Below are 25,689 nucleotides of genomic sequence, written 5' to 3' on the forward strand. Positions count from 1 at the left end.
CTGACAGAACTTGTTCAGTAAACGTGAGTGAACTATGTGGCACTTTGACTTACAGAACTTGTTCAGTAAACGTGAGTGAACTGCATGGCACTGTGACTGATGGAACTTGTCCAGTAAACGTGACTGAACTACATCACACTGTGACTGACACACTATGACTGCGCCTGTCGCTGATTGATCGTGTGCGGCTGGCGCGACCAATCAGGGACGCGGGATTTCCATTACAAACAGACAGAATTAGACAATATAGTAGATTCCTCGAGCGACAGTTTGAATAAGGTTTAAAGTGCCTGGAAACATTGGGAGGGTAACATTATCAGCTGCAACCATGTAGGGGCAAATATTGCAACCACCACATGGAAATGACTCCGTGAGGTGATTCCCCGTGCCCAATCTAGTGGTTGGTCGTTAGTTGATTCTCTTTCTCGTTTCCAGTTCGAGCGTTTCCGGTCTTTGGCTCCGGAGGCAGAAACCATCGGTTTGGATTGCCCAGCGGACCTTTGGCTCGTGGCATCGGGGATGCTGAAGATCTGATAAGGTCGTCGTTGGCTCCCAAAACATGGGAGGCTTATCAGATGGCTTGGTCTTCTTGGGAAGGGGTCTTGGCATCCTGCCCGGGTGGAGGTAATGCTGATGATCAGGTGGGGATTTTGTTGTCCTGGATTAGCCGTGGTTTGGATGAGGGTTGGTCGTGGGCGAAGGTATCACGCTTGCTGGCGGCTTTGGCGTTTGGTTTCAAATTGAGGGGGCAGTGTGATTTGTCTAAAGCTTTCCTGGTGAGGCAAGCCGTAAAAGGTTTCCGGAGACAATATGGTAGGTTGGATTCCCGGCGTCCCGTGTCTTTTGCGATGTTGGAGCGATTGGGTGAGATTTTGGGGGACTGTTGTGGGTCACTGTTTGAACAACGTCTTTTCAGTTTGGCTTTCTCGTTGGCATATTTTGGTGCAATGAGAATTAGTGAACTGGTGTCTCCTAATAAGTATACAGCTGGGGGAGTTTTGGCAAGGGATGTTCTCTTGTCTGAAGGGCGTGTGGAGTTCTGGTTGCGTCGATCCAAGACGGATCAGATGGGGCGCGGTAGAAAAATTGAGTTGGGTGCGGTAGTTGGTTCACTGATGTGCCCAGTTAGTTGTTTGAAAAGTTTTTGGGGGCTAGGGCCTCGCAGGGAGGGATCTTTACTTTGTCATGAGGACGGTTCTGCTTTGTCAAGATATCAGTTTCAGATGATTTTCAAGAGAGCGCTTGATGTATTGGGGTTGGATGATTCGCGTTTTACTCCTCATTCCTTTCGGATTGGGGCAGCTACGGATGCGGCTGCGGGAGGTTTGGATGCGGAGGCTATCAAGCGTATTGGGAGATGGAAGTCGAATAGATATCGCAGTTATGTTAGGTGTTAAGTGGGGGTGTGTGTTTTCGTCCTGGAAAGGTTCGTTTTGATAAATCGCGGTCTTTAGGTGGTGGATTGAACTTTGTGTTTGTATTTTTAGGTTCCTTACCGTTTTTGGTGTGGATTTTCGGCCATTCCTATGTGCATTGGGGAGCCCGGCGCGCTGACGTACGGTCGAAGGGTAGACAACTCGGTTTCGATCGGTCGGTAGCAGTGGTCCGGTGGATTGGTTTTAGAGGTTTGTCCTGGAACAGGGTGCTGAAGGAGATCAATGCTGCGGTAGTTTTGGACAGGTCACCGTAGATTTTGGTGCTACACGTGGGAGGTAATGATTTGGGTATGCGCCCATTTAGAGAACTAATTAAGGACATCAAGCAGGACTTGTTGCGGTTGTGGCGGTTATATCCGGGGATATCGGTGGTCTGGTCGGAGATTGTACCGCGAAAACGGTGGAGGAATATGCGGTCCTTGGAAAAACTTAATAAGGCCAGGATCAAGGTCAACAGAGCGGTGTCCGCGTTTGTGGCCAGGAATGGTGGAGTAGCCGTAAGGCATTTTGAGTTGGAAAAAGGTGACGGGGCGTTCTGGCTGGCAGACGGTGTGCTTCTGAATGCCGTTGGGATTGATTTTTGGGCACTTGGGCTGCAGGAAGGTGTGGAGAAGGCCATAGCGTTTCGGAGTGGTGGGGTCTCAGGTCTTTAAGGTTTCAAAGTCCCTCGTTGTGGTGGCTGGGGGGAGTCCTTGGAGTTGATGGAAATTGGGTTGGGGGGATTCATTGGCTTATGGCTCCCCGTTATTTTGTGTTAAAACTGGTTTTGGATCTGGTGACTTGGGGGGTTCCGGCGGGGGTGGTCGGTTCCCCGGGAATTGTAACGTGAACAGGGAACCCGCTGGGGTTTTGGTGCTCCTGAGCCAGGCGGTATCGGCTGGGAGTAATTTGGTTTTGGTAACGTTCACGTTGTGCTGTGTGTTTGATCACCAGATCCATGGGAGCTCCAAGGACCCCTCCTAGTTTAAAGTTATTGGATGTTATAATTTATTATGTTTGTTTGTATTTAAATAAAAAGGCTGCAGTGGCCGACATTATTCCAAAAGAATATGTAGTTTGAGTCTTTATTTAGGGGTAAGAGGGCATGGGTTATGGGGGGGGGTTATTAAAAGGGAAGGTTTGTGCTGTTTATCTACCCCAACTGCTCGACATTACCAGGGTCAAGAGCTAGAGGCTGAGTCAGCAAGGAAAGCCAAAACTTTTTCCTGCTGTTCCGGCTTTAAAAGCGGTTTTCCTACTCCCAGATAAGGGAGCCTTTGAGGCCTTGTGTAGCCAGACGATGACGCTGGCTCAACACCTCGAGCCTTATGTGCTATTTTGCTTTTTCCACTACCACCATCATTACCAGCTGGCAACGACCGCCCACGGCCTCTTCCACCAGACTTCCTCATTTTTGGGAAAATGTAACCAAAATAACAACCGTTATATGGTACTATAAAACAAGGTAGGTGTATATAAACTTGTTGAGAATTTAAATCTCCCTTTTTTGGGGGGGAGACTGCACCTAAACTCAGGCCCAGTGTATTTCACTACACAATGTAAGTGGCAGAACATGGCTGGAAGATATACGACAAACAGAACTGACGTAGATCCACTTAGTGCCAATTTAAATCTCCCTTTTTTGGGGAGGAGAATACACCCAAACTCAGGCCCAGTGTATTTCACTACACAATGTTAGTGGCAGAACGTGGCTGGAAGATATATCAAAAAATACAAGGACTGTAGTACAATTTCAATCTCCCTACAATGAGCTCAGGACAAGTTTGGCAGCCAGCAATAAAAAGGACTGCTGCACACAAAAGTGTGGAGTGGTCAAATAAACAAGATAACTGTGCAGAAAGGAGCAACAGGATTTTTGCTTTTCAAAAAGCAGTTGGTTTGCACAGCGGCGTACAAACAGCAATGCAGCTATCAGGGAGCCTTATAAGGCAGCCTAATAAGCTACAGAGCTGATGCACAAAAATATAAACTCCACTGTCCCTGCAAAGAAAAGGTGGTGTTGGACAGTGGAAATCGCTACAGCACAAGCAGTTTCGGGGTTAATCTTCCCTCCCTAACTATATCCCTTCTTCTGATGCAGCTGCAGCAACCTCTCCCTATGCTAAGATCGGCAGAAGTAAGATGGCGGTCGGCGTGCATGCCCCTTTATAGCCCCTGCGTCGCCGCAGAAAGCAAGCCAATCACTGCAATGCCCTTCTCTAAGATGGTGGGGACCAGGACCTATGTCATCACGCTGCCCACACTCTGCATCCTCCTTCATTGGCTGAGAAATTGTGCTGAAAACGTCATACGAAACACGACTTTGGCGCGCTGATCGCCGACCTCGTGGCCGATCCCACATTAGGATTGGGTCGGGTTTCATGAAACCCGACTTTGCCGAAAGTCGGAGATTTTTCAATTTGTCCGATCCTTTTCACTCAACCCTAATTATCACTCTGTTTTCGTGAAATATCTAATGTTTTCATCCCTTGACCAAGGCATTGCACTATTTAACGCTTTTCAGCAGTAGAGAAATCCTTTTTATTTCTCATATTGCTTGAAACCTGTGGCCTGTTTGATAATGTGGAACATCATTTTTAAGTAGTTTTCCTTTAATTAGAATCACCTGGAAAACTAATTATCACATGTGTTTAAGATTGATTTCAGTGAGCCATTGAGCCCTGAGACACAATACCATCCACGAGTTTCTTTGAAAAACAAAACAATTAAATCTTTATGACACTTAAATCCAATTTGCATAATAATTTGGAACATGGTGTAGACCTTTATGGCCTGCCTCTCTGGAACAGAAAAATTATATAATAGCCCCATTGAATATTAGATAATGGCCCCATCAATAAGATTAATAGCACAATCATAAGGACTATGAGGAAGGAGGTCTTGACACCCCTGTTCTGAAAACACATCCCCGAAGTCAGACAGGTATTCCGGCAGAGACCGGGTATCCACCCTGGCTAACCGGGTGCCCAACCAGTGTCCTTGACAATACTCGCTCCACTTTACCACCTCCCGAGTCTGTCAGTCCACTACAGCATTGTTCAGCATACGCCAAGGTAGTTCAAATGCCACAGGAGAGGGCAAACTATCTAGCACATAACACTTGATTAATTCTGAGTGCATTGCCCCTATCAGCAGATGTATCATTCGAATGACCTGAGTAAAATACCCCTGGCTCAAGGGTACAGAGTCAATGGCAATTGTGGGCATAGACTAGACAGTTTATGTGTCTTGAGACCCTTGTCCTGGACGAACCTGGCATTAATCTAATAAAACACTGCCTCACTGTCTAGAAAGGCTTAAATAACCACTTTAATTTTACCAAAATGGATCTTGGCTGGTAAAAAAATTGTGACCTTACCACAGAGGAAATATATACACCTGGGTTGTTAACTTACCCACAACCCGGGCTCCTTACTTTTCTCGTGGCTGTTTGCGGTTATGTATGGAAGGACAAGTACCCACAAAACGATCCTTCTCACCAACAAAACACACTTCCCCTGTATGCCAAACTGCAGTGGGACAAATAAACAAGCCATTCCCGCCAAATGCATTGGTTCTTTGGTTGAGTAAGCCCTAGGTTCCCTTGACCCCGGATCCCTCGAAAATTGGGGTGTCTGTTTATGTCTCTGCTGAAGACGGCAGTCCACCTGGATAGCCAGAGACATGGCCGCCTTCATCCTTTACCCTCACAGAAAGCCCTTGACAGAACTGGACCACCTACGAGACTCGGAGCAATACACCTCCACTGTCCGGTCTCCCTGCGGAAGCTCACAGTTTAGATTCGGCCAGAGAAACAAGGTCGGGGTCATCGTATATATGACCCAGAGCCTGAAAAAAAATCCTCAACCGTCTGAAGAGACAGAGTCACACGGAATACAAAATGCCCAGGCGATCCCCACCCATTGCTCCTCGGTACCTGAGTAGTGATTATGTAATATAAAATAAAGTTTACAGGTTTCCCTGAAAACAACAAACATCCCAACTCCTAGAGAACCTATCTGGCAATGTGATCTTGGGCTCAACTAAGGGTTGCCCGAGAGCCCTAAGCCTGAAGTGTTAGGGGTTGCCAAACAACTGGGCGCAAGTCTGCCAAGCTGAGTGGCTGCACTTAACCTGTCAGAGCAGCCGCCGGATCCATGATGGATCAAAAAAGTTATGGGCCAGTGTTAATGTCACGAAATACCTTGTGACTGTGGGCGCTAACCAGGTCCCTAAAAATAGGGGAGCTCTAGACTATCCCTGTTTCCTTGGATTACTTTTGAAGAATGAGACACCTGGTTCACGTGCTTTGCTGTGCTCCTATATCAACCCTTATCTGTTCCCTCCCCCACCCAGGAAGGTGAGAAGCCAAAGTGTATAGGAGAACACTAACCAGACAAACAAGGGAAGACGGACAGAGATAAATGAAAATAAGAATCTTATAAAATACACTCATTAAACAACAGAGTGGAACACACGGGAGTAAAAGGAAGGAGAAACCAAGTAGGAGAGGATGAGGATGTGCACACAAAAAAAACTGAGCAACAATAACAAATCTCCAAACAAGAACTACACCTCCAACTCCAAACCAGGCAGTGAGAGCTAGCACTGACAATTCCAAAGGTGATCATGTATAGTAGAGGGGAGTGGCAAACATTAAAGAGCTGACAGATTGACCCTTGCACTGCCAGCAAGGAAAAAACCTGCACCATTTAATAAGATGGTGAAGTACTTCTAGTACCAGTAGAGGGTGAAACGTACGTCTTTATAGGATCTAGAATGCTACAAAGGCCCATACAGGGCTCATGGATTCTGTTATTGTGGATATACAGTATGTACTGGATTTATCATATCTGGACTTGGCTTCAGGACACACATTACAATGTACGGCACTGTATATGACACATAATCAGTGTCTGGCCCACGAAGAACCATCTCCAGAACCCCACTTTTCAACTACGTGCAAATGTGACATTATCCTTAATCACAAATTTGTATAACAATGAACTGGGTAGATTGTTCAATTAATAAGATGCTGCCTGTGTCCGTACATAATGATTCAATTATAAAGTGTCAAGTGCTGCTTATATAAGAGGGTGGTGACCCATTCGTGCACGTGGGCCCACCGGAGGAGCCAGTCCAAGCCTGCATATAATTTATGATGTCCTTTAGGAGCTGTTAGTGCACTTCGGTGTATGCTGAGTTCGGTAGAAGAAGCTGTCGACCAGATGATCATTTATCCGACAACTATGAGGCTTTACAATGCATGGAGGAAGAGTGGAATTGTAATGTACAAAGAACAAATGGCTTTTCTTATCTAAAATTGACATCGTATTCGCTTATCTTAATAAAACTCATGCTGGAATAAAATGCAAAAAGGAGCATACAAATTTGCAACAATGTACTCGGCAAGCTGTGACTGCCTTTCTCGGTACATTATCTACCTTACCCTACATAAAAAGAATATTCCAAATAGAAAATGTTTGGCCATTTCCACAGAAAGATTTGGTTTCCGTAAGTTTTTCATGTGTAGGAGGCCCCACTAACGCTCATTAGAGCAGTCTATACTTCAAAATGTATTCACTATCGTTTGGACAACTTTTCTCAGGAGCTTTCAGATTTTAGGAAAAGAGGCGTTCTTGAAAAATGTGCAACTGTTTCCATAGTTTTTTCACCCCTACATACAGTTCTTATTTCTCTTTCAATCCCAGATAAATGCTGCTATAAAACAACAGCAGACATTAACCCCTTAGCGACCGCCGATACGCCTTTTAACGGCGGCCGCTAAGGGTACTTAAACCACAGCGCCGTTAATTAACGGTGCTGTGGAAAAAGTAAATAGCGCCCCCCAGAGTCGGATTTTCTCCGGGGTCTCAGCTGCCGGGGGTAGCCGAGACCCCAGAGAACATGATTCGGGGGGTTTTTAACCCACCCCGCATTTGCGATCGCCGGTAATTAACCGTTTACCGGCGATCGCAAAAGAAAACGCGATCTCTTTTTAATTTCTCTATCCTACGATGTGATCGCACATCGGAGGATAGAGAAAAGGGGTCCCAGGTAGCCCCCCAATACTTACCTATCTCTCCCGATGCTCCTCGTGGCTCCCGGTGGGCGCCGCCATCTTGAAAATGGGCGCATGCGCAGTGCGCCCGCCGGCCCCGCGAGAATCTTTGGGGTCTCGGCTCCGGGGGTAGCCGAGACCCCAAAGAGCATGATCGGGGGTCGGTTTTAGCGACCCCTGTTTTGCAATCGCCGGTAATTAACTGTTTACCGGCGACCGCAAAAAAAAAAAAAAAAAAAGCTAAGTGTAATTCTCTGTCCTCTGATGTGATCGCACATCAGAGGACAGAGAAATAGGGGGATTCGGGGACCCTGCCATACTCACCTGTGTCCCTGGATCCTCCTGCTGCTCCTCCTGGCCGCCGGCATCTTCTGGGCAAAAGAAAATGGCGGGCGCATGTGCAGTGCGCCCGCCATCTGTCTCCATCTGCCGGCCGGCAGGAGAAGAGCAGTTGGGGCTAAAATTAGGGTTAGGGGTAGGGTTAGGGGTAGGGCTAGGGTTAGGGGTAGGGTTAAGGCTAGGGTTAGGGCTAAATTTAGGGTTAGGGTTGGGGCTAAATTTAGAGTTAGGGTTGGCGCTAAATTTAGGGTTAGGCTTCTTTCACACGTCGGTACGGGGCCGTCGCAATGCATCGGCTCGACATACCGACGCACGTTGTGAAAATTGTGCACAACGTGGGCAGCGGATGTAGTTTTTCAACGCATCCGCTGCCCAATCTATGTCCTGGGGAGGAGGGGGCGGAGTTACGGCCACGCATGTGTGGTCAGAAATGGCGGATGCGACATACAAAAAAACGTTACAATGAATGTTTTTTTGTGCTGACGGTCCGCCAAAACACTGATCCAGTGCACTACGGACGCGACGTGTGGCCATCCGTCACGATCCGTCGGCAATACAAGTCTATGGGCAAAAAACACATCCTGCGGGCACATTTGCAGGATCTGTTTCTTGTCCAAAATGACGGATTGCGACGGATGCCAAACGACGCAAGTGTGAAAGTAGCTTTAGGGTTAGGGTTGGGGCTAAAGTTAGGGTTAGAGTTGGGATTAGGGTTAGGGTTTGGATTAGGGTTGGTATTAGGGTTAGGGTTGGCATTAGGGTTACGCTTGGGATTAGGGTTAGGTTAGGGATTAGGGTTAAGGTTAGGGTTGTGATTAGGGGTGTATTGGGATTAGGGTTAGGTTTGAGGTTAGTGTTGAGATTAGGATTAGGGGTGTGTTGGATTTAGGGTTTTGATTAGGGTTATGGTTAGGGTTGACATTAGGGTTGTTTTGGGGTAAGGGTTGGGATTATCGTTAGGGTTAGTGATTAGGATTATGGATCGGGTTGGGATTAGGGTTAGGGGTGTGTTGGAGTTGGGTTGGAGCTAGAATTGGGGGGTTTCCACTGTTTAGGTACATCAGGGGGTCTCCAAACACGACAGCCAATTTTGCGCTCAAAAAGTCAAATGGTGCTCCCTCCCTTCTAAGCTCTGCCGTGCGCCCAAACAGTGGGTTACCCCCACATATTTGGCATCAGCATACTCGGGATACATTGGATAACAACTTCTGGGGTCCAATTTCTCTTGTTACCCTTGTGAAAATAAAAACTTGGGGGCTACAAAATCCTTTTTGTGGAAAAATATATATATATATTTTTTTTATGACTCTGCATTATAAACTTCTGTGAAGCACTTGGGCATTCAAAGTTCTCACCACACATCTATATAAGTTCCATGGGGGGTCTAGTTTCCAAAATGGGGTCACTTGTGGGGGATTTCTACTGTTTAGGCACATCAGGGGCTCTCCAAACGCGACATGGCGTCCAATCTCAATTCCAGCCAATTCTACATTGAAAAAGTAAAACGGTACTCCTTCTCTTCCAAGCTCTGCGGTGCGCCCAAACAGTGGTTTACCCCCACATATTGGGTATCAGCGTACTCAGGAGAAATTGCACAACAACTTTTCTGGTCTAATTTCTCCTGTTACCCTTGTGAAAATAAAAATTTGTGGGCAAAAAGATCATTTTTGTAGAAAAAATGCGATTTTTTTTTTTTCACGGCTCTACATTATAAACTTCTGTGAAGCACATGGGGGTTCAAAGTGCTCACCACACATCTAGATAAGTTCCTTAAGGGGTCTAGTTTCCAAAATGGGGTCACTTGTGGGGGGTTTCTACTGTTTAGGCACATCAGGGGCTCTCCAAACGCGACATGGCGTCCAATCTCAATTCCAGCCAATTCTACATTGAAAAAGTAAAACGGCGCTCCTTCACTTCCAAGCTCTGCGGTGCGCCCAAACAGTGGTTTACCCTCACATATGGGGTATCGAGAAATCGCACAACAACTTTTGTGGTCTAATTTCTCCTGTTACCCTTGTGAAAATAAGAATTTGTGGGCGAAAAGATCATTTTTGTGTAAACAAAAGCGATTTTTTATTTTCACGGCTCTACGTTATAAACTTCTGTGAATCACTTGGGGGTTCAAAGTGCTCACCACACATCTAGATAAGTTCCTTAAGGGGTCTAGTTTCCAAAATGGTGTCACTTGTGGGGGGTTTCCACTGTTTAGGCACATCATGGGGCTCTGCAAACGCAACATGGCGTCCAATCTCAATTCCAGCCAATTCTGCATTGAAAAAGTCAAACGGCGCTCCTTCACTTCTAAGTTCTGCGGTGCGCCCAAAAAGTGGTTTACTCCCACATATGGGGTATTGGCGTATTCAGGAGAAATTGCATAACAAAATTTATGGTTACATTTCTGTTTTTACACTTGTGAAAATAAAAAAAATGGTTCTGAATTAAGATGTTTGCAAAAAAAAGTTAAATGTTCATTTTTTCCTTCCACATTGTTTCAGTTCCTGTGAAGCACGTAAAGGGTTAATAAACTTCTTGAATGTCGTTTTGAGAACCTTGAGGGGTGTAGTTTTTAGAATGGTGCCACACTTCATTATTTTCTATCATATAGACCCCTCAAAATGACTTCAAATGAGATGTGGTCCCTAACAAAAAAATGGTGTTGTAAAAATGAGAAATTGCTGGTCAACTTTTAACCCTTATAACTCCCTAACAAAAAAAAATTTTGTTTCCAAAATTGTGCTGATGTAAAGTAGACATGTGGGAAATGTTATTTATTAACTATTTTTCGTGACATATCTCTCTGATTTAAGGGCATAAAAATACAAAGTTTGAAAATTGCAAAATTTTAAAAATGTTCGCCATATTTCCGTTTTTTTCATAAATAATCGCAAGTAATATCGAAGACATGTTACCACTAACATGAAGTACAATATGTCACGAAAAAACAATCTCAGAATCAGCGGGATCCATTGAAGCGTTCCAGAGTTATAACCTCATAAAGTGACAGTGGTCAGAATTGCAAAAATTGGCCCGGTCATTAAGTACCAAATTGGCTCTGTCACTAAGGGGTTAAACAGTTCTTGTATCTTTCACATCCACATTCTGGCTGTATTTTGCAACCATATTTAATTTGTATTTTGTCTGAATATATAACTAAAAATTAACAGAACACAAACACTAAAGAGCTGGCGACGGAGAAGAATATCCGACTTCTCTTTTTATCCCGCGGTCACCACTCACCTGGGCGGTGATCTGTAGGGGTCTCGTCTTTACACCGCTGACCGCCCCTCACATTAGGGGTCTCCTCTTTACACCGCTGATCGCCCCTCATATTAGGGGTCTCCTCTTTACACCACTGATCGCCCCTCATATAAGGGGTCTCCTCTTTACACCGCTGATCGTCCCTCATATTAGGGGTCTCCTCTTTACACCGCTGATCGCCCCTCACATTAGGGGTCTCCTCTTTACACCGCTGATCGTCCCTCACATTAGGGGTCTCCTCTTTACACCGCTGATCGCCCCTCACATTAGGGGTCTCCTCTTTACACCGCTGATCGCCCCTCACATTAGGGGTCTCCTCTTTACACCGCTGATCGCCCCTCACATTAGGGGTCTCCTCTTTACACCGCTGATCGTCCCTCACATTAGGGGTCTCCTCTTTACACCGCTGATCGTCCCTCACATTAGGGGTCTCCTCTTTACACCGCTGATCGCCCCTCATATTAGGGTTCTCCTCTTTACACCGCTGATCGTCCCTCATATTAGGGGTCTCCTCTTTACACCGCTGATCGTCCCTCATATTAGGGGTCTCCTCTTTACACCGCTGATCGTCCCTCATATTAGGGGTCTCCTCTTTACACCGCTGATCGTCCCTCACATTAGGGGTCTCCTCTTTACACCGCTGATCGCCCCTCACATTAGGGGTCTCCTCTTTACACCGCTGATCGCCCCTCACATTAGGGGTCTCCTCTTTACACCGCTGATCGCCCCTCACATTAGGGGTCTCCTCTTTACACCGCTGATCGCCCCTCACATTAGGGGTCTCCTCTTTACACCGCTGATCGCCCCTCACATTAGGGGTCTCCTCTTTACACCGCTGATCGTCCCTCACATTAGGGGTCTCCTCTTTACACCGCTGATCACCCCTCATATTAGGGGTCTCCTCTTTACACCGCTGATCGTCCCTCACATTAGGGGTCTCCTCTTTACACCGCTGATCGCCCCTCACATTAGGGGTCTCCTCTTTACACCGCTGATCGCCCCTCACATTAGGGGTCTCCTCTTTACACCGCTGATCGCCCCTCACATTAGGGGTCTCCTCTTTACACCGCTGATCGCCCCTCACATTAGGGGTCTCCTCTTCACACCGCTGATCGCCCCTCATATTAGGGGTCTCCTCTTTACACCGCTGATCGCCCCTCATATTAGGGGTCTCCTCTTTACACCGCTGATCGCCCCTCACATTAGGGGTCTCCTCTTCACACCGCTGATCGTCCCTCATATTAGGGGTCTCCTCTTTACACCGCTGATCGCCCTTCACATTAGGGGTCTCCTCTTTACACCGCTGATCGCCCTTCACATTAGGGGTCTCCTCTTCACACCGCTGATCGCCCCTCATATTAGGGGTCTCCTCTTTACACCGCTGATCGCCCCTCACATTAGGGGTCTCCTCTTTACACCGCTGATCGCCCCTCACATTAGGGGTCTCCTCTTCACACCGCTGATCGCCCCTCATATTAGGGGTCTCCTCTTTACACCGCTGATCGCCCCTCACATTAGGGGTCTCCTCTTCACACCGCTGATCGTCCCTCATATTAGGGGTCTCCTCTTCACACCGCTGATCGCCCCTCATATTAGGGGTCTCCTCTTTACACCGCTGATCGTCCCTCATATTAGGGGTCTCCTCTTTACACCGCTGATCGCCCTTCACATTAGGGGTCTCCTCTTTACACCGCTGATCGCCCTTCACATTAGGGGTCTCCTCTTTACACCGCTGATCGCCCCTCATATTAGGGGTCTCCTCTTTACACCGCTGATCGCCCCTCACATTAGGGGTCTCCTCTTTACACCGCTGATCGCCCCTCACATTAGGGGTCTCCTCTTCACACCGCTGATCGCCCCTCATATTAGGGGTCTCCTCTTTACACCGCTGATCGCCCCTCACATTAGGGGTCTCCTCTTCACACCGCTGATTGCCCCTCATATTAGGGGTCTCCTCTTTACACCGCTGATTGCCCCACACATTTCTCTTTGGACCATTAATATTGTTCAGATCTTTTTCCGGATCCAAAATCTGCAAAACAAATATTGTAAAAGTCCCCGATGATCGGAGAAGTCCCTGGGGTTGTCCTTTTACTGGAGAGAACTGAGGAGACACAGACGGGACTGACATCGTTATTACATACAGAGAATTATAGGCCGTGTGTATTTAGTCCTGACTATTACCTGGTGATGTGCGGGGCCGGTGCTCCTCCATCATCACCTCCTGGTACCGATCCTTGGGTCCTTCTAGATACTCCCATTCCTCCATGGAGAAATAGACGGTGACGTCCTGACACCTTATAGGAACCTGACACACAATGATACCGTCATCACCCAGAATCCTCCAGTGCTGTCCTGTATAATGTCCCAGCATTCCCAGCAGCGTCACCTCTCCAGTCAGCAGCTCAATCATCTTGTTGGCGAGTTCTAGGATCTTCTGGTCATTGATCTCCTCATGTATCTGGGAGTGAGGTGGAGGCTCCAGGATTGGGCTCAGGGTTCCTCCCCGTCCTTCAGACACAGGGGCCTGACAGCGATCACTAGAGATCTTCACTACTATGTAATCCTGAGTGTGGAGACATTAATAATATCACTACAGACATCTCCAGAGTCCATCACCTCTCCGGTCATATCCCCTGTTATTCCCATAGATAATGAGGTCATGTGATGACATCAGAGCCTCTCTCCTCTCCGGTCATATCCTGTTATTCCCATAGATAATGAGATCATGTGATGACATCAGAACCTCTCACCTCTCCGGTCACATCCCCTGTTATTCCCATAGATAATGAGGTCATGTGATGACATCAGAGCCTCTCACCTCTCCAGTCATATCCCCTGTTATTCCCATAAATAATGAGGTCATGTGATGACATCAGAGCCTCTCTCCTCTCCGGTCATATCCTGTTATTCCCATAGATAATGAGGTCATGTGATGACATCAGAACCTCTCACCTCTCCGGTCATATCCCCTGTTATTCCCGTAGATAATGAGGTCATGTGATAGACTCAGTCTGCTGAAAATCATCTTTTAACTTCCATCTTTTAAATTACATCTTTTTAATTATGATTCTGAATTAGACTGAATTCTAGAATGCATTTGGCTACTCATCACTACTACAATATTATCATCATCTGCACCATCTAATCGAGCTGTTCTCCTCTTCCCACAGGTATGCACTGACTTTACCCAGCTCTCCCTGGCTCCAGAATATCTCTGTATACTGCATTGATTTTCCATGGTATGCACTGACTTTACCCAGCTCTCCCTGGCTCCAGAATATCTCTGTATACTGCATTGATTTTCCATGGTATGCACTGACTTTACCCAGCTCTCCCTGGCTCCAGAATATCTCTGTATACTGCATTGATTTTCCATGGTATGCACTGACTTTACCCAGCTCTCCCTGGCTCCAGAATATCTCTGTATACTGCATTGATTTTCCATGGTATGCACTGACTTTACCCAGCTCTCCCTGGCTCCAGAATATCTCTGTATACTGCATTGATTTTCCATGGTATGCACTGACTTTACCCAGCTCTCCCTGGCTTCTGAATGTCTCTGTATATTGCACTGACTTTTCTATGCTTCCCCTGGACCTGAGTGTCTTGGTGCAGCACATATAATCCTTTTAGTATGCTTTCTTACCTATGAGCTTGTTTCCATGACCTGTTTTCATGTATCCCATTGTGTGATCCTGGCATCTCTTTGAGTGGTCAGTCTTACCCCTCCCTCACTTTATGACCTTTGCTTAACTCTCTACATCTGGTCTCCCATACCCAGCCACCCCCTCATTCACACCTGATTGCCCTTAACTGGGGATATATTCACATGCAGGAGTCTGCTATAGACTCAGTCTGCTGCAAATCATCTTTTAAATTACATCTTTTTAATTATGATTCTGAATTAGACTGAATTGGACTGGAATTGACTGGAAGGTAACAGAACACCAACCACTACAATGTTTCGGTTTCTTTTCTCTTTCACCCCCATACTACTTTCCTTCTTACAATCTCCTGCAATCCCTCCTCCTAGTAAGGAACTAGTCATTTCTTCCTCCATACTCCCCAGCCATCTCACCTTCCCCTCAGAACTGTTCCTCCACATACAATCCTTTTTATCCAGACACACACGGCCAATCATGTCCTATCCTGCTCCCACCTTCTAATGATCTGTCTGTTACTCCTCATTGCTGGTGACATATCCCGGCCCTCCCCAATTCATCCCCACACTCGTTTCTAACCCCCTGCCACGATCCTCCGCACGTTTTCCCAACCACGACAACCTCATACCCATTCATCCAGCCCCCACTCCCCCGCTCCCCCTACTTGGAGCACTATGGAACGCACGCTCCATCTGCAACAAACTGCCATTTATCCATGACCTCTTCATCACCAACAAACTCTCCTTCCTCGGCCTCACTGAAACCTGGCTCACCCCCTCTGACTCGGCCTCTCCAGCTGCGCTCTCCTATGGCGGATTCCACCTCTCTCACACCCCTCGCCCCAGCAACAAACGCGGTGGAGGAGTTGGCTTGCTCCTGTCCGACACCTGCTCCTTTACTCCAATCCCGCTACCACCCTCCGCTACTCTTCCCTCGTTTGAGGTGCACTCTGTCCGCATCTATTCCCCCTCCAACCTCCAGCTGGCTGTCATCTACCGCCCCCCAGAACTAGCCATCTCCACCTTTCTCGACCACTTCACCACCTGGCTACTTCATTTCCTCTCTGTTGACATCCCCACTATCATCATGGGTGATTTCAATGTCCCCATTGACACTTTCACCTCAGCTACCTCTAAACTTTTATCACTGACTGCCTCCTTTGGCCTCACTCAATGGTCCTCTGAGGCCACTCACAAAGATGGCCACACGCTGGACCTCATCTTCACCCGCCTCTGCTCCCTTACTAACCTCACTAACACACCCCTCCCCCTGTCTGACCACAACCTACTGACATTCTCGTCCCTCTCCTCTCCTAGTGTGCAACCCCCACTCCACAAACTCACTCACCCTCGCAGAAATCTCAAACATCTCAACTTACAATCACTCTCTGAGTCCCTTCTCCCTCTCACAGACATAGCCTCCCTTCATGACACAGATGCTGCTGCCACTTTTTATAACACCACAATAACAACAACACTCGATTCGGCCACCCCACTCATGCATAGTAAAACTCGTACAATTAACAGGCAGCCCTGGCTGACCAGCCTGACCAAAGAATTGAGACGGGCTTCCAGGATTGCTGAGCGGAGATGGAAGCGATCCCACTCTGCCGACCACTTCACTGCATACAAGCAGTCCCTCGCCAGCTTCAAGTCTGCGCTCACTGCCGCAAAACAAACTTACTTCTCATCCCTCATATCCTCCCTGTCCCACAACCCTAAACAGCTTTTCAACACTTTCAATTCTCTACTCCGTCCCCCCGCACCTCCTCCCTCCCCCCTCATTTCTGCTGATGACTTCGCCTCTTTCTTTAAACAGAAGATCGACACGATCAGAGAAAGCTTTGGCCCACAGCTCCCACTGCCCCTCTTAGCTGCTCAACCCTGCTCCTCCAAAACCAGCTTCTCCACCATGACAGAAGATCAGCTCTCCACCCTCCTGTCAAGATCACACCTCACCACCTGCACGCTTGACCCGCTCCCATCCCACCTCATCCCTAACCTTTCCACGGTCTTCATCCCAACCCTAACACACCTCTTCAACCTCTCACTCACAACAGGTGTCTTTCCCTCATCCTTCAAGCATGCCAAGATCACACCCATCCTCAAAAAGCCCTCCCTCGACCCATCCTCTGTGTCTAGCTATCGCCCAATATCTCTTCTCCCTTATGCCTCCAAATTGCTGGAGCAACACGTCCATCTTGAACTGTCCTCCCACTTCTCCTCCTGCTCCCTCTTTGATCGGTTACAATCAGGCTTCCGTTCCCATCACTCAACTGAAACTGCCCTAACTAAAGTCACCAATGACCTACTAACTGCCAGGAGCAAGCGACACTACTCTGTCCTCCTTCTCCTGGACTTGTCTTCTGCCTTTGACACTGTAGACCACTCCCTTTTGCTACAAATCCTCTCATCCCTTGGCATCACAGACTTGGCCCTTTCCTGGATCTCGTCATATCTGACAGACCGAACATTCAGTGTCTCCCTCCCCCACACCACCTCCTCACTTCGCCCCTTGTCAGTCGGTGTTCCTCAAGGCTCTGTTCTAGGACCCCTACTCTTCTCCATCTACACTTTCGGCCTGGGACAGCTCATAGAATCCCACGGTATGCAGTACCATCTCTACGCTGACGACACGCAGATCTACCTCTCCGGACATGACCTCTCCTCCTTGCTTACCAAAATCCCGCACTGTCTGTCTGCCATTTCAGCCTTCTTTTCTGCTCGCTTTCTACAACTGAACATGGACAAAACAGAATTCATCATCTTTCCCCCATCTCACTCTACCCCTCCACCAGACCTATCCATCAATGTCAATGGCTGCTCACTATCCCCAGTCCCACACGCCCGGTGCCTCGGGGTGATCCTCGACTCTGCCCTCTCTTTCAAGCCACATATCCAAGCCCTTGCCTCCTCCTGTCGTCTCAAACTCAAAAATATTTCCCGGATCCGTGCTTTCCTTGACCGCAACACTGCAAAAACGCTAGTGCATGCCCTTATCATCTCCCGCCTCGACTACTGCAACCTCCTACTCTCTGGACTCCCCTCTAGCACTCTGGCACCACTCCAATCCATCCTACACTCTGCTGCCCGACTAATCCACCTGTCCCCCCGCTATTCCCCAGCCTCTCCCCTGTGTCAAGCCCTTCACTGGCTTCCTATCGCCCAGAGACTCCAGTTCAAAACCCTCACACTGACATACAAAGCCATCCACAACCTGTCTCCTCCATACATCTGTGACATGGTCTCCCGGTACCTACCTACACGCGACCTCCGATCCTCCCAAGACCTCCTTCTCTACTCCCCTCTCATCTCTTCTTCCCATAACCGCATCCAAGACTTCTCCCGTGCTTCCCCCATACTCTGGAACTCTCTACCCCAACACATCAGACTTGCGCCTACCATAGAAACCTTCAAAAAGAACCTGAAGACTCATCTCTTCCGACAAGCCTACAGCCTGCAGTGATCCTCAACCTACTGAACAGCCGCACAGCCAGCTCTTCCCTCTCCTAGTGTATCCTCACCCACCCCCTGCAGACTGTGAGCCCTCGCGGGCAGGGTCCTCCCTCCTTATGTACTCGTGTGCCTTGTTATCTGCTCATGTTTAATGTATTTGTCTATATTTGCCCCGTATTCACATGTAAAGCGCCATGGAATAAATGGCGCTATAAAAATGTATAATAATAATAATAATGTGATGACATCAGAGCCTCTCACCTCTCCGGTCATATCCCGTTATTCCCATAGATAATGAGGTCATGTGATGACATCAGAACCTCTCTCCTCTCCGGTCATATCCTGTTATTCCCATAGATAATGAGGTCATGTGATGACATCAGAACCTTTCACCTCTCCGGTCATATCCCCTGTTATTCCCGTAGATAATGAGCTCATGTGATGATATCAGAGCCTCTCACCTCTCCGGTCATATCCCGTTATTCCCATAGATAATGAGGTCATGTGATGACATCAGAGCCTCTCACCTCTCCGGTCATATCCCGTTATTCCCGTAGATAATGAGCTCATGTGATGATATCAGAGCCTCTCACCTCTCCGGTCATATCCCGTTATTCCCGTAGATAATGAGCTCATGTGATGATATCAGAGCCTCTCACCTCTCCGGTCATATCCCGTTATTCCCATAGATAATGAGGTCATGTGATGACATCAGAGCCTCTCACCTCTCCGGTCATATCCCGTTATTCCCATAGATAATGAGGTCATGTGATGACATCAGAACCTCTCACCTCTCCGGTCATATCCCGTTATTCCCATAGATAATGAGGTCATGTGATGACATCAGAGCCTCTCACCTCTCCGGTCATATCCCGTTATTCCCATAGATAATGAGGTCATGTGATGACATCAGAGCCTCTCATCTCTCCGGTCATATCCCGTTATTCCCATAGATAATGAGGTCATGTGATGACATCAGAACCTCTCACCTCTCCGGTCATATCCCGTTATTCCCATAGATAATGAGGTCATGTGATGACATCAGAGCCTCTCACCTCTCCGGTCATATCCCGTTATTCCCATAGATAATGAGGTCATGTGATGACATCAGAGCCTCTCTCCTCTCCGGTCATATCCTGTTATTCCCATAGATAATGAGGTCATGCGATGACATCAGAACCTCTCACCTCTCCGGTCATATCCTGTTATTCCCATAGATAATGAGGTCATGTGATGACACCAGAGCCTCTCACCTCTCCAGTAAGATGGAAGATTATCTCCAGGGTGAGGTTTATTATCCTCTCCTCCATCTTCTTCTTCTCTCTATCCATCCTTGGTGGGTGAACCAGTAAAATTATTTGACATTAAAAGAACTAACGGACAGGATTATTCAGTGCAAGACCCTGAGTAGAAAAAAAGATGAACCAATATAAAAACATACCGAAAATCTTATGGAAAAATTACAATTACTGGAGATAATCCGATGCTGAAGTTGGTTTCTTATTTGGCAATTTCTTTTCTTTCTTTACCCCTTCATGACCCAGCCTATTTTGACCTTAATGACCTGGCCGTCTTTTATAATTCTGACCACTGTCCCTTTATGAGGTAATAACTCAGGAACGCTTCAACGAATCCTAGCAGTTCTGAGATTGTTTTTTGTGACATATTGGGCTTCATGTTAGTGGTAAATTTAGGTCGATAATTTTTGCGTTTATTCGTGAAAAAAATGGAAATTTGGCTACAATTTTGAAAATTTTGCAATTTTCAAATTTTGAATTTTTATTCTGTTAAACGAGAGAGTTATGTGACACAAAATAGTTAATAAATAACATTACCCACATGTCTACTTTACATCAGCACAATTTTGGAACCAAATTTTTTTTTTGCTTGGAAGTTATAAGGGTTAAAATTTGACCAGCGATTTCTCATTTTTACAGCAAAATTTACAAAACCATCAGTTTGAGGGGTCTATATGGCTGAAAATACCCAAAAGTGACACCATTCTAAAAACTGCACCCCTCAAGGTGCTCAAAACCACATTCAAGAAGTTTATTAACCCTTCAGGTGCTTCACAGCAGCAGAAGCAACATGGAAGGAAAAAATGAACATTTAACTTTTTAGTCACAAAAATTATGTTTTAGCAACAATTTTTTTATTTTCCCAAGGGTAAAAAGAGAAACTGGACACCAAAAGTTATTGTACAATTTTTCCTGATTACACCGATGCCCCATATGTGGGGGGGAACCACTGTTTGGGCGCACGACAGGGCTCGGAAGGGAAGGAGCGCCATTTGACTTTTTCAATGAAAAATTGGCTCCAATCTTTAGCGGACACCATGTCGCGTTTGGAGAGCCCCTGTGTGCCTAAACATTAAAGCTCCCCCAAATTTGACCCCATTTTGGAAACTAGACCCCCCAAGGAGCTTATCTAGATGGATAGTGAGCACGTTGATCCCCCAGGTGCTTCACAAATTGATCCATAAAAATGAAAAAGTACTTTTTTTTCACGAAAAAATTCTTTTAGCCTCAATTTTTTTCATTTTCACATGGGTAACAGGATAAAATGGATCCTAAAATGTGTTGGGCAATTTCTCCTGAGTACACTGATACCTCACATGTAGGGGTAACCACTGTTTGGGCACACGGCAGGGCTCGGAAGGGAAGGAGCGCCATTTGACTTTTTGAATGAAAAATTAGCTCCAATCGTTAGCTGACACCATGTTGCGTTTGGAGAGCCCCTGTTTGCCTAAACATTGGAGCTTCCCCACATGTAACCCCATTTTGGAAACTAGACCTCCCAAGGAACTAATCTAGATGTGCGGTGACCACTTTAAACCCTCAAGTGCTTCACAGAAGTTTATAACGCAGAGCCGTGAAAATAAAAAATCATTTTTCTTTCCTCAAAAATTATTTTGTAGCCCACAATTTTTATTTTCACAAGAGTAACAAGAGAAATTGGACCCCAAAAGTTGTTGTCCAGTTTGTCCTGAGTACGCTGATACCCCATATGTGGGGGTAAACCACTGTTTGGGCACACGTTGGGGCTCAGAAGGGAAGTAGTGACTTTTGAAATGCAGACTTTGATGGAATGGTCTGCGGTCGACACGTTGCGTTTGCAGAGCCCCTGATGTGCCTAAACAGTAGAACCCCCCCACAAATGACCCCACTTTGGAAACTAGACTCCCCAAGGAACTTATCTAGATATGTGGTGAGCACTTTGAACCCCCAAGTGCTTCACAGAAGTTTACAACACAGAGCCGTGAAAATAAAAAATCATGTTTCTTTCCTCAAAAATGATGTTTTAGCAAGCAATTTTTTATTTTCACAAGGGTAACAGGAGAAATTGGACCCCAATAGTTGTTGCCGAGTTTGTCCTGAGTACGGTGATACCCCATATGTGGGGGTAAACCACTGTTTGGGCACACGTCGGGGCTCGGAAGGGAAGTAGTGACTTTTGAAATGCAGACTTTGATGGAATGGTTTGTGGGCGTCATGTTGCGTTTGCAGAGCCCCTGATGTGCCTAAACAGTAGAAACCCCCCACAAGTGACCCTACTTTGGAAACTAGACCCCCCAAGGAACTTATCTAGATATGTGGTGAGCACTTTGAACCCCCAAGTGCTTCACAGACGTTTACAGCGCAGAGCCGTGAAAATAAAAAATCATGTTTCTTTCTCAAAAATGATGTTTTAGCAAGCATTTTTTTATTTTCACAAGGGTAACAGGAGAAATTGGACCCCAATAGTTGTTGGCGAGTATGTCCTGAGTACACTGATACCCCATATGTGGGGGTAAACCACTGTTTGGGCACACGTCTGGGCTCGGAAGGGAAGTAGTGACTTTTGAAATGCAGCCTTGATGTAATGGTCTGCGGGCGTCACGTTGCGTTTGCAGAGCCCCTGATGTGCCTAAACAGTAGAAACCCCCCACAAGTGACCCTACTTTGGAAACTAGACCCCAAGGATCTTATCTAGATATGTGGTGAGCACTTTGAACCCCCAAGTGCTTCACAGAAGTTTACAGCGCAGAGCCGTGAAAATAAAAAATCATTTTTCTTTCCTCAAAAATTGTTTTAGCAAGCAATTTTTTATTTTCATAAGGGTAACAGGAGCAATTGGACCCCAATAATTGTTGCCCAGTTTTTTCTGAGTATGCTGGTACCCCATGTGTGGGGGTAAACCACTGTTTGGGCGCACGTCGGGGCTCGGAAGGGAGGGAAAACCATTTGACTTTTTGAATGCAAGATTGACTGGAATCAATGGTGGCGCCATGTTGCGTTTGGAGACCCCTGATGTGCCTAAACAGTGGAAACCCCTCAATTCTAACACTAACCCCAACACACCCCTAACCCTAATCCCAACTGTAGCCATAACCCTAATCACAACCCTAACCCCAACACACCCCTAACCACAACCCTAACCCCAACACACCCCTAACCCTAATCCCAACCCTAATCCTAACCCTAATCCCAACCCTAACCACAACACACCTCTAACCCTAATCCCAACCCTAATCCTAACCCTAATCCCAACCCTAACCACAACACACCCCTAACCACAACCCTAACCACAGCCTAATCTTAACCCTATTTCCAACCTTAGCCCTAATTCCAACCCTAACCCTAAGGCTATGTGCCCACGTAGCGGATTCGTGTGAGATTTTTTTTTGAAAAAAATTTTTTTTTTTTTAAAATCCGCAGGTAAAAGGCACTGCATTTTACCTGCGGATTTACCGCTGATTTCCAGTGTTTTTTGTGTGGATTTCACCTGTGGATTCCTATTGAGGAACAGGTGTAAAACGCTGCGGAATCCACACAAAGAATTGACATGCTGCGGAAAATACAACACAGCGTTCCCGCGCGGTACTTTCCGCACCATGGGCACAGCGGATTTGGTTTTCCATAGGTTTACATGGTACTGTAAACCTGATGGAAAACTGCTACGAATCCGCAGCGGCCAATCCGCTGCGGATCTGCAGCCAAATCTGCACCGTGTGCACATAGCCTAATTCTAACCCTAATTCTAGCCGTAACCCTAAGGCCAGGTTCACACTGCGCTAGCAGCAGCCCGTTCAGCACATACACTAACGGGCTGCTAGCGCAAGTGCCAATGTTTGCATTGCGCTAGCGCAGATAGAGCATCTGCTAGCTCTATCTGCACTAGCAGACACGGACCCGGAAACGCTGCAGCCCGCGTTTCCGGGTCCGTCACTCAATGACGCTAGTGATGCATCCGACATTGCTGTCTATGGCGGCCGTAACGGACCGTGGCATAAACACGGTGTAACGTAGTCCATCTAATGGACTGCTTAGACGCAGTGTGAACCAACCCTAACCCTAACCCTAGTGGGGCAAAGGAAAAAAAAAATGTTTTCTTTATTTTATTATTGTCCCTATCCATGGGGGTGATAAAGGGGGGTTTATTTATTATTTTTTTTACACAGTGATCAAAATGTACCTGTAACGAATCTGCCGGCAGATTCGGCGGGCGCATTTGGAAGATGGCGGCGCCCATCGAACACACGGACGGACACCGGGAGGGGCCCAGGTCGGTAAGTATGAGGGGGGGGGGAGGGGTGATCGGACAGCGGGAGGGGAGCGGACAGCGGGGGGTGGGGCGGACAGGAGATCGGAGGGGAGCGGGGGACAGTAGATGACAGGACGGAGGACCGGAGGGGAGGAGATCGGTGGCGGTGGGGGGGTCAGATCACGATCTCCAGCCATGGGTGGATTGTAATATTTCACCAATTTTCATTGGTGAAATATTACTATCGCTCTGATTGAAAGTGAAAGGTCACTTTCAACAGCCAATCAGAGCAACCGTAGCCACGGGGGGGGGGGGGGGGGAGGGGGGGGGTTGAAGCCCCCTTGGGCTAAAGTACAACTCCCCGTGTCCCTGCAGGCCAGGTGAAATTACAGTTAACCCTTTCACTCGGCCTGCAGGAGCCCAATCCTGCCATGACGCATATGCTGCGTCACAGGTCGGAATGGCACAGGTTTTCATGATGCATACGGTGCGTCAAAGGTCGGGAAGGGGTTAATGAAAAAAATAACAATAATAAAATACAATGCAGTTAGGTGCCCTGATGTGAATACGCATAAAACAGCTACAAAAGTTATAAAACTGTAACAAAAACGGGCACTGAAGGGGCGTTATTGAAAGGTTTAAATGACTTTGGGCCACTGAGCTCACACTATAGTGATGGCCCGCATCATATTCTGGGGTCTGGGCATGAGCCCATTTGGGCCAAACTGGAGTCACACCTGAATTTGATGCTGGACCTCATGGACCACTATATGAATTGCTCCTGGAGTAAAATCTTTGTTGGTCGTCCATTACTGTTGTTGGTCCTCCATTTGTACAGAAGAAAACAGGGATGGAGGGCACCATCGTATTATCAAAAGACTGGGATCCACCTGGAGTATGTCAAACCAGAGTAATGAAAAGGAAGAAAAGATACATACACAACACCAGGGATCACCAAAAAATAATAAATCCTAGATAAATAATATAACAAATGGGGGGCGTGTCCTAGCTGGCCATGTGAGTGGAAGCAGGGAAGAGTGCTCCTGCTGCCAGAAGGACAAAAATCCTGCTTTAACCCCGATTTTCGGGTAAACTCACCTAAATCCGGCTGGCTGAAGGTCCGGAGAGTGCAGCGGTGCGGAGCGGCGGGTCCGGAGTCGGCAGCGATGACCAGGAGGCGGCAGAAAGACGCTGGCACCAGCGATGCAGGAGCCGGCCAAGATGGTGCCAATGCTAGGGAGGACGCCGAGAAGGAGAACGCCGCATGTCAGCGGCGCATGGAGGTGGCCGCAAAGCTGCAGCAGTATGCCAGAGTGGAGGCTGCTGAGGAGGCAGAACCAGGAGCTGGAGCTGGAGCTGACCAGGAGGAGGAGGAAGCAAGCAAGGCTGAGCAGCATGAGGTACAGAGGGGGAAGGAGAGAGGCAGCATGGCTGGGGCTAGTGGGGGACCTGAAGCCATATCACAGGGAGAGGAGCCGACCCTTAGGGATGTAATCACCCTGATCTCTTCATGTCAGCAATCCCTGAACTCCTTGGCCCAGCAGATGCAGGAAGTTAAAGGGGACACGGCACAGATTAATGCGGCTCTGCAGAAAATGGACAAACATATAGGAGTGGTGGAGGAGAGGGTGAGCACGGCAGAAGATCACATAGTTAAGCTACAAAAAGCTGAAAAGAAGTTCGCCCAAGCAATAGCCGAGCTCGCTGCTAAAAATGAGGATCTGGAAAATAGATCCAGAAGAAATAATATACGTATAGTGGGGCTGCCTGAAAAGACTGAGGGGAGAAATCCCACTGAGTTTGTGGAGAACTGGCTGCTGGAGAAGATTGGGAACACAGTGTTGACTAAAGTTTTTGCTGTTGAACGGGCTCATAGGGTCCCGCCGCAGCCCCCTGCCCCAGGAGCGAATCCCCGTACCATGCTTGCTAAAATACTCAATTACAGAGACAGAGACATTATCCTTAGAAAGGCT

The 25,689-nt window shown here is 47.3% G+C and overlaps 2 protein-coding genes across 3 annotated transcripts in view; one reads left to right on the plus strand and one right to left on the minus strand.

The window, feature by feature from the left end:
• LOC138656145 (polyadenylate-binding protein 1-like) overlaps window positions 1-450 on the plus strand; it is a 29,984-nt gene extending 29,534 nt beyond the window's left edge. Inside the window, exon 11 of the mRNA XM_069743649.1 lies at window positions 436-450. The gene's annotated coding sequence lies outside the window, so the exon portion shown is untranslated. The remainder of the gene's footprint in view (window positions 1-435) is intronic.
• The window catches only part of LOC138656146 (gastrula zinc finger protein XlCGF66.1-like), a 73,956-nt gene that overhangs the window by 2,165 nt on the left and 46,102 nt on the right, over window positions 1-25,689 (minus strand). The window contains exons 2-4 of one of the 2 annotated variants that reach the window (XM_069743653.1): window positions 19,447-19,596; window positions 13,463-13,639; window positions 13,258-13,381 (exon numbers count right to left, since the gene is read on the minus strand). In XM_069743653.1, the coding sequence (XP_069599754.1) occupies window positions 13,258-13,381; window positions 13,463-13,639; window positions 19,447-19,524 (379 nt within the window). In that variant the 5' untranslated portion in view covers window positions 19,525-19,596. Of the gene's footprint in view, window positions 1-13,257; window positions 13,640-19,446; window positions 19,597-25,689 lie in introns of both variants that reach the window. The other variant, XM_069743652.1, reaches the window with a different exon arrangement.

This window comes from Ranitomeya imitator, unplaced genomic scaffold (genome assembly GCF_032444005.1).
Source record: "Ranitomeya imitator isolate aRanImi1 unplaced genomic scaffold, aRanImi1.pri SCAFFOLD_235, whole genome shotgun sequence".
NCBI lineage: Eukaryota > Metazoa > Chordata > Amphibia > Anura > Dendrobatidae > Ranitomeya > Ranitomeya imitator.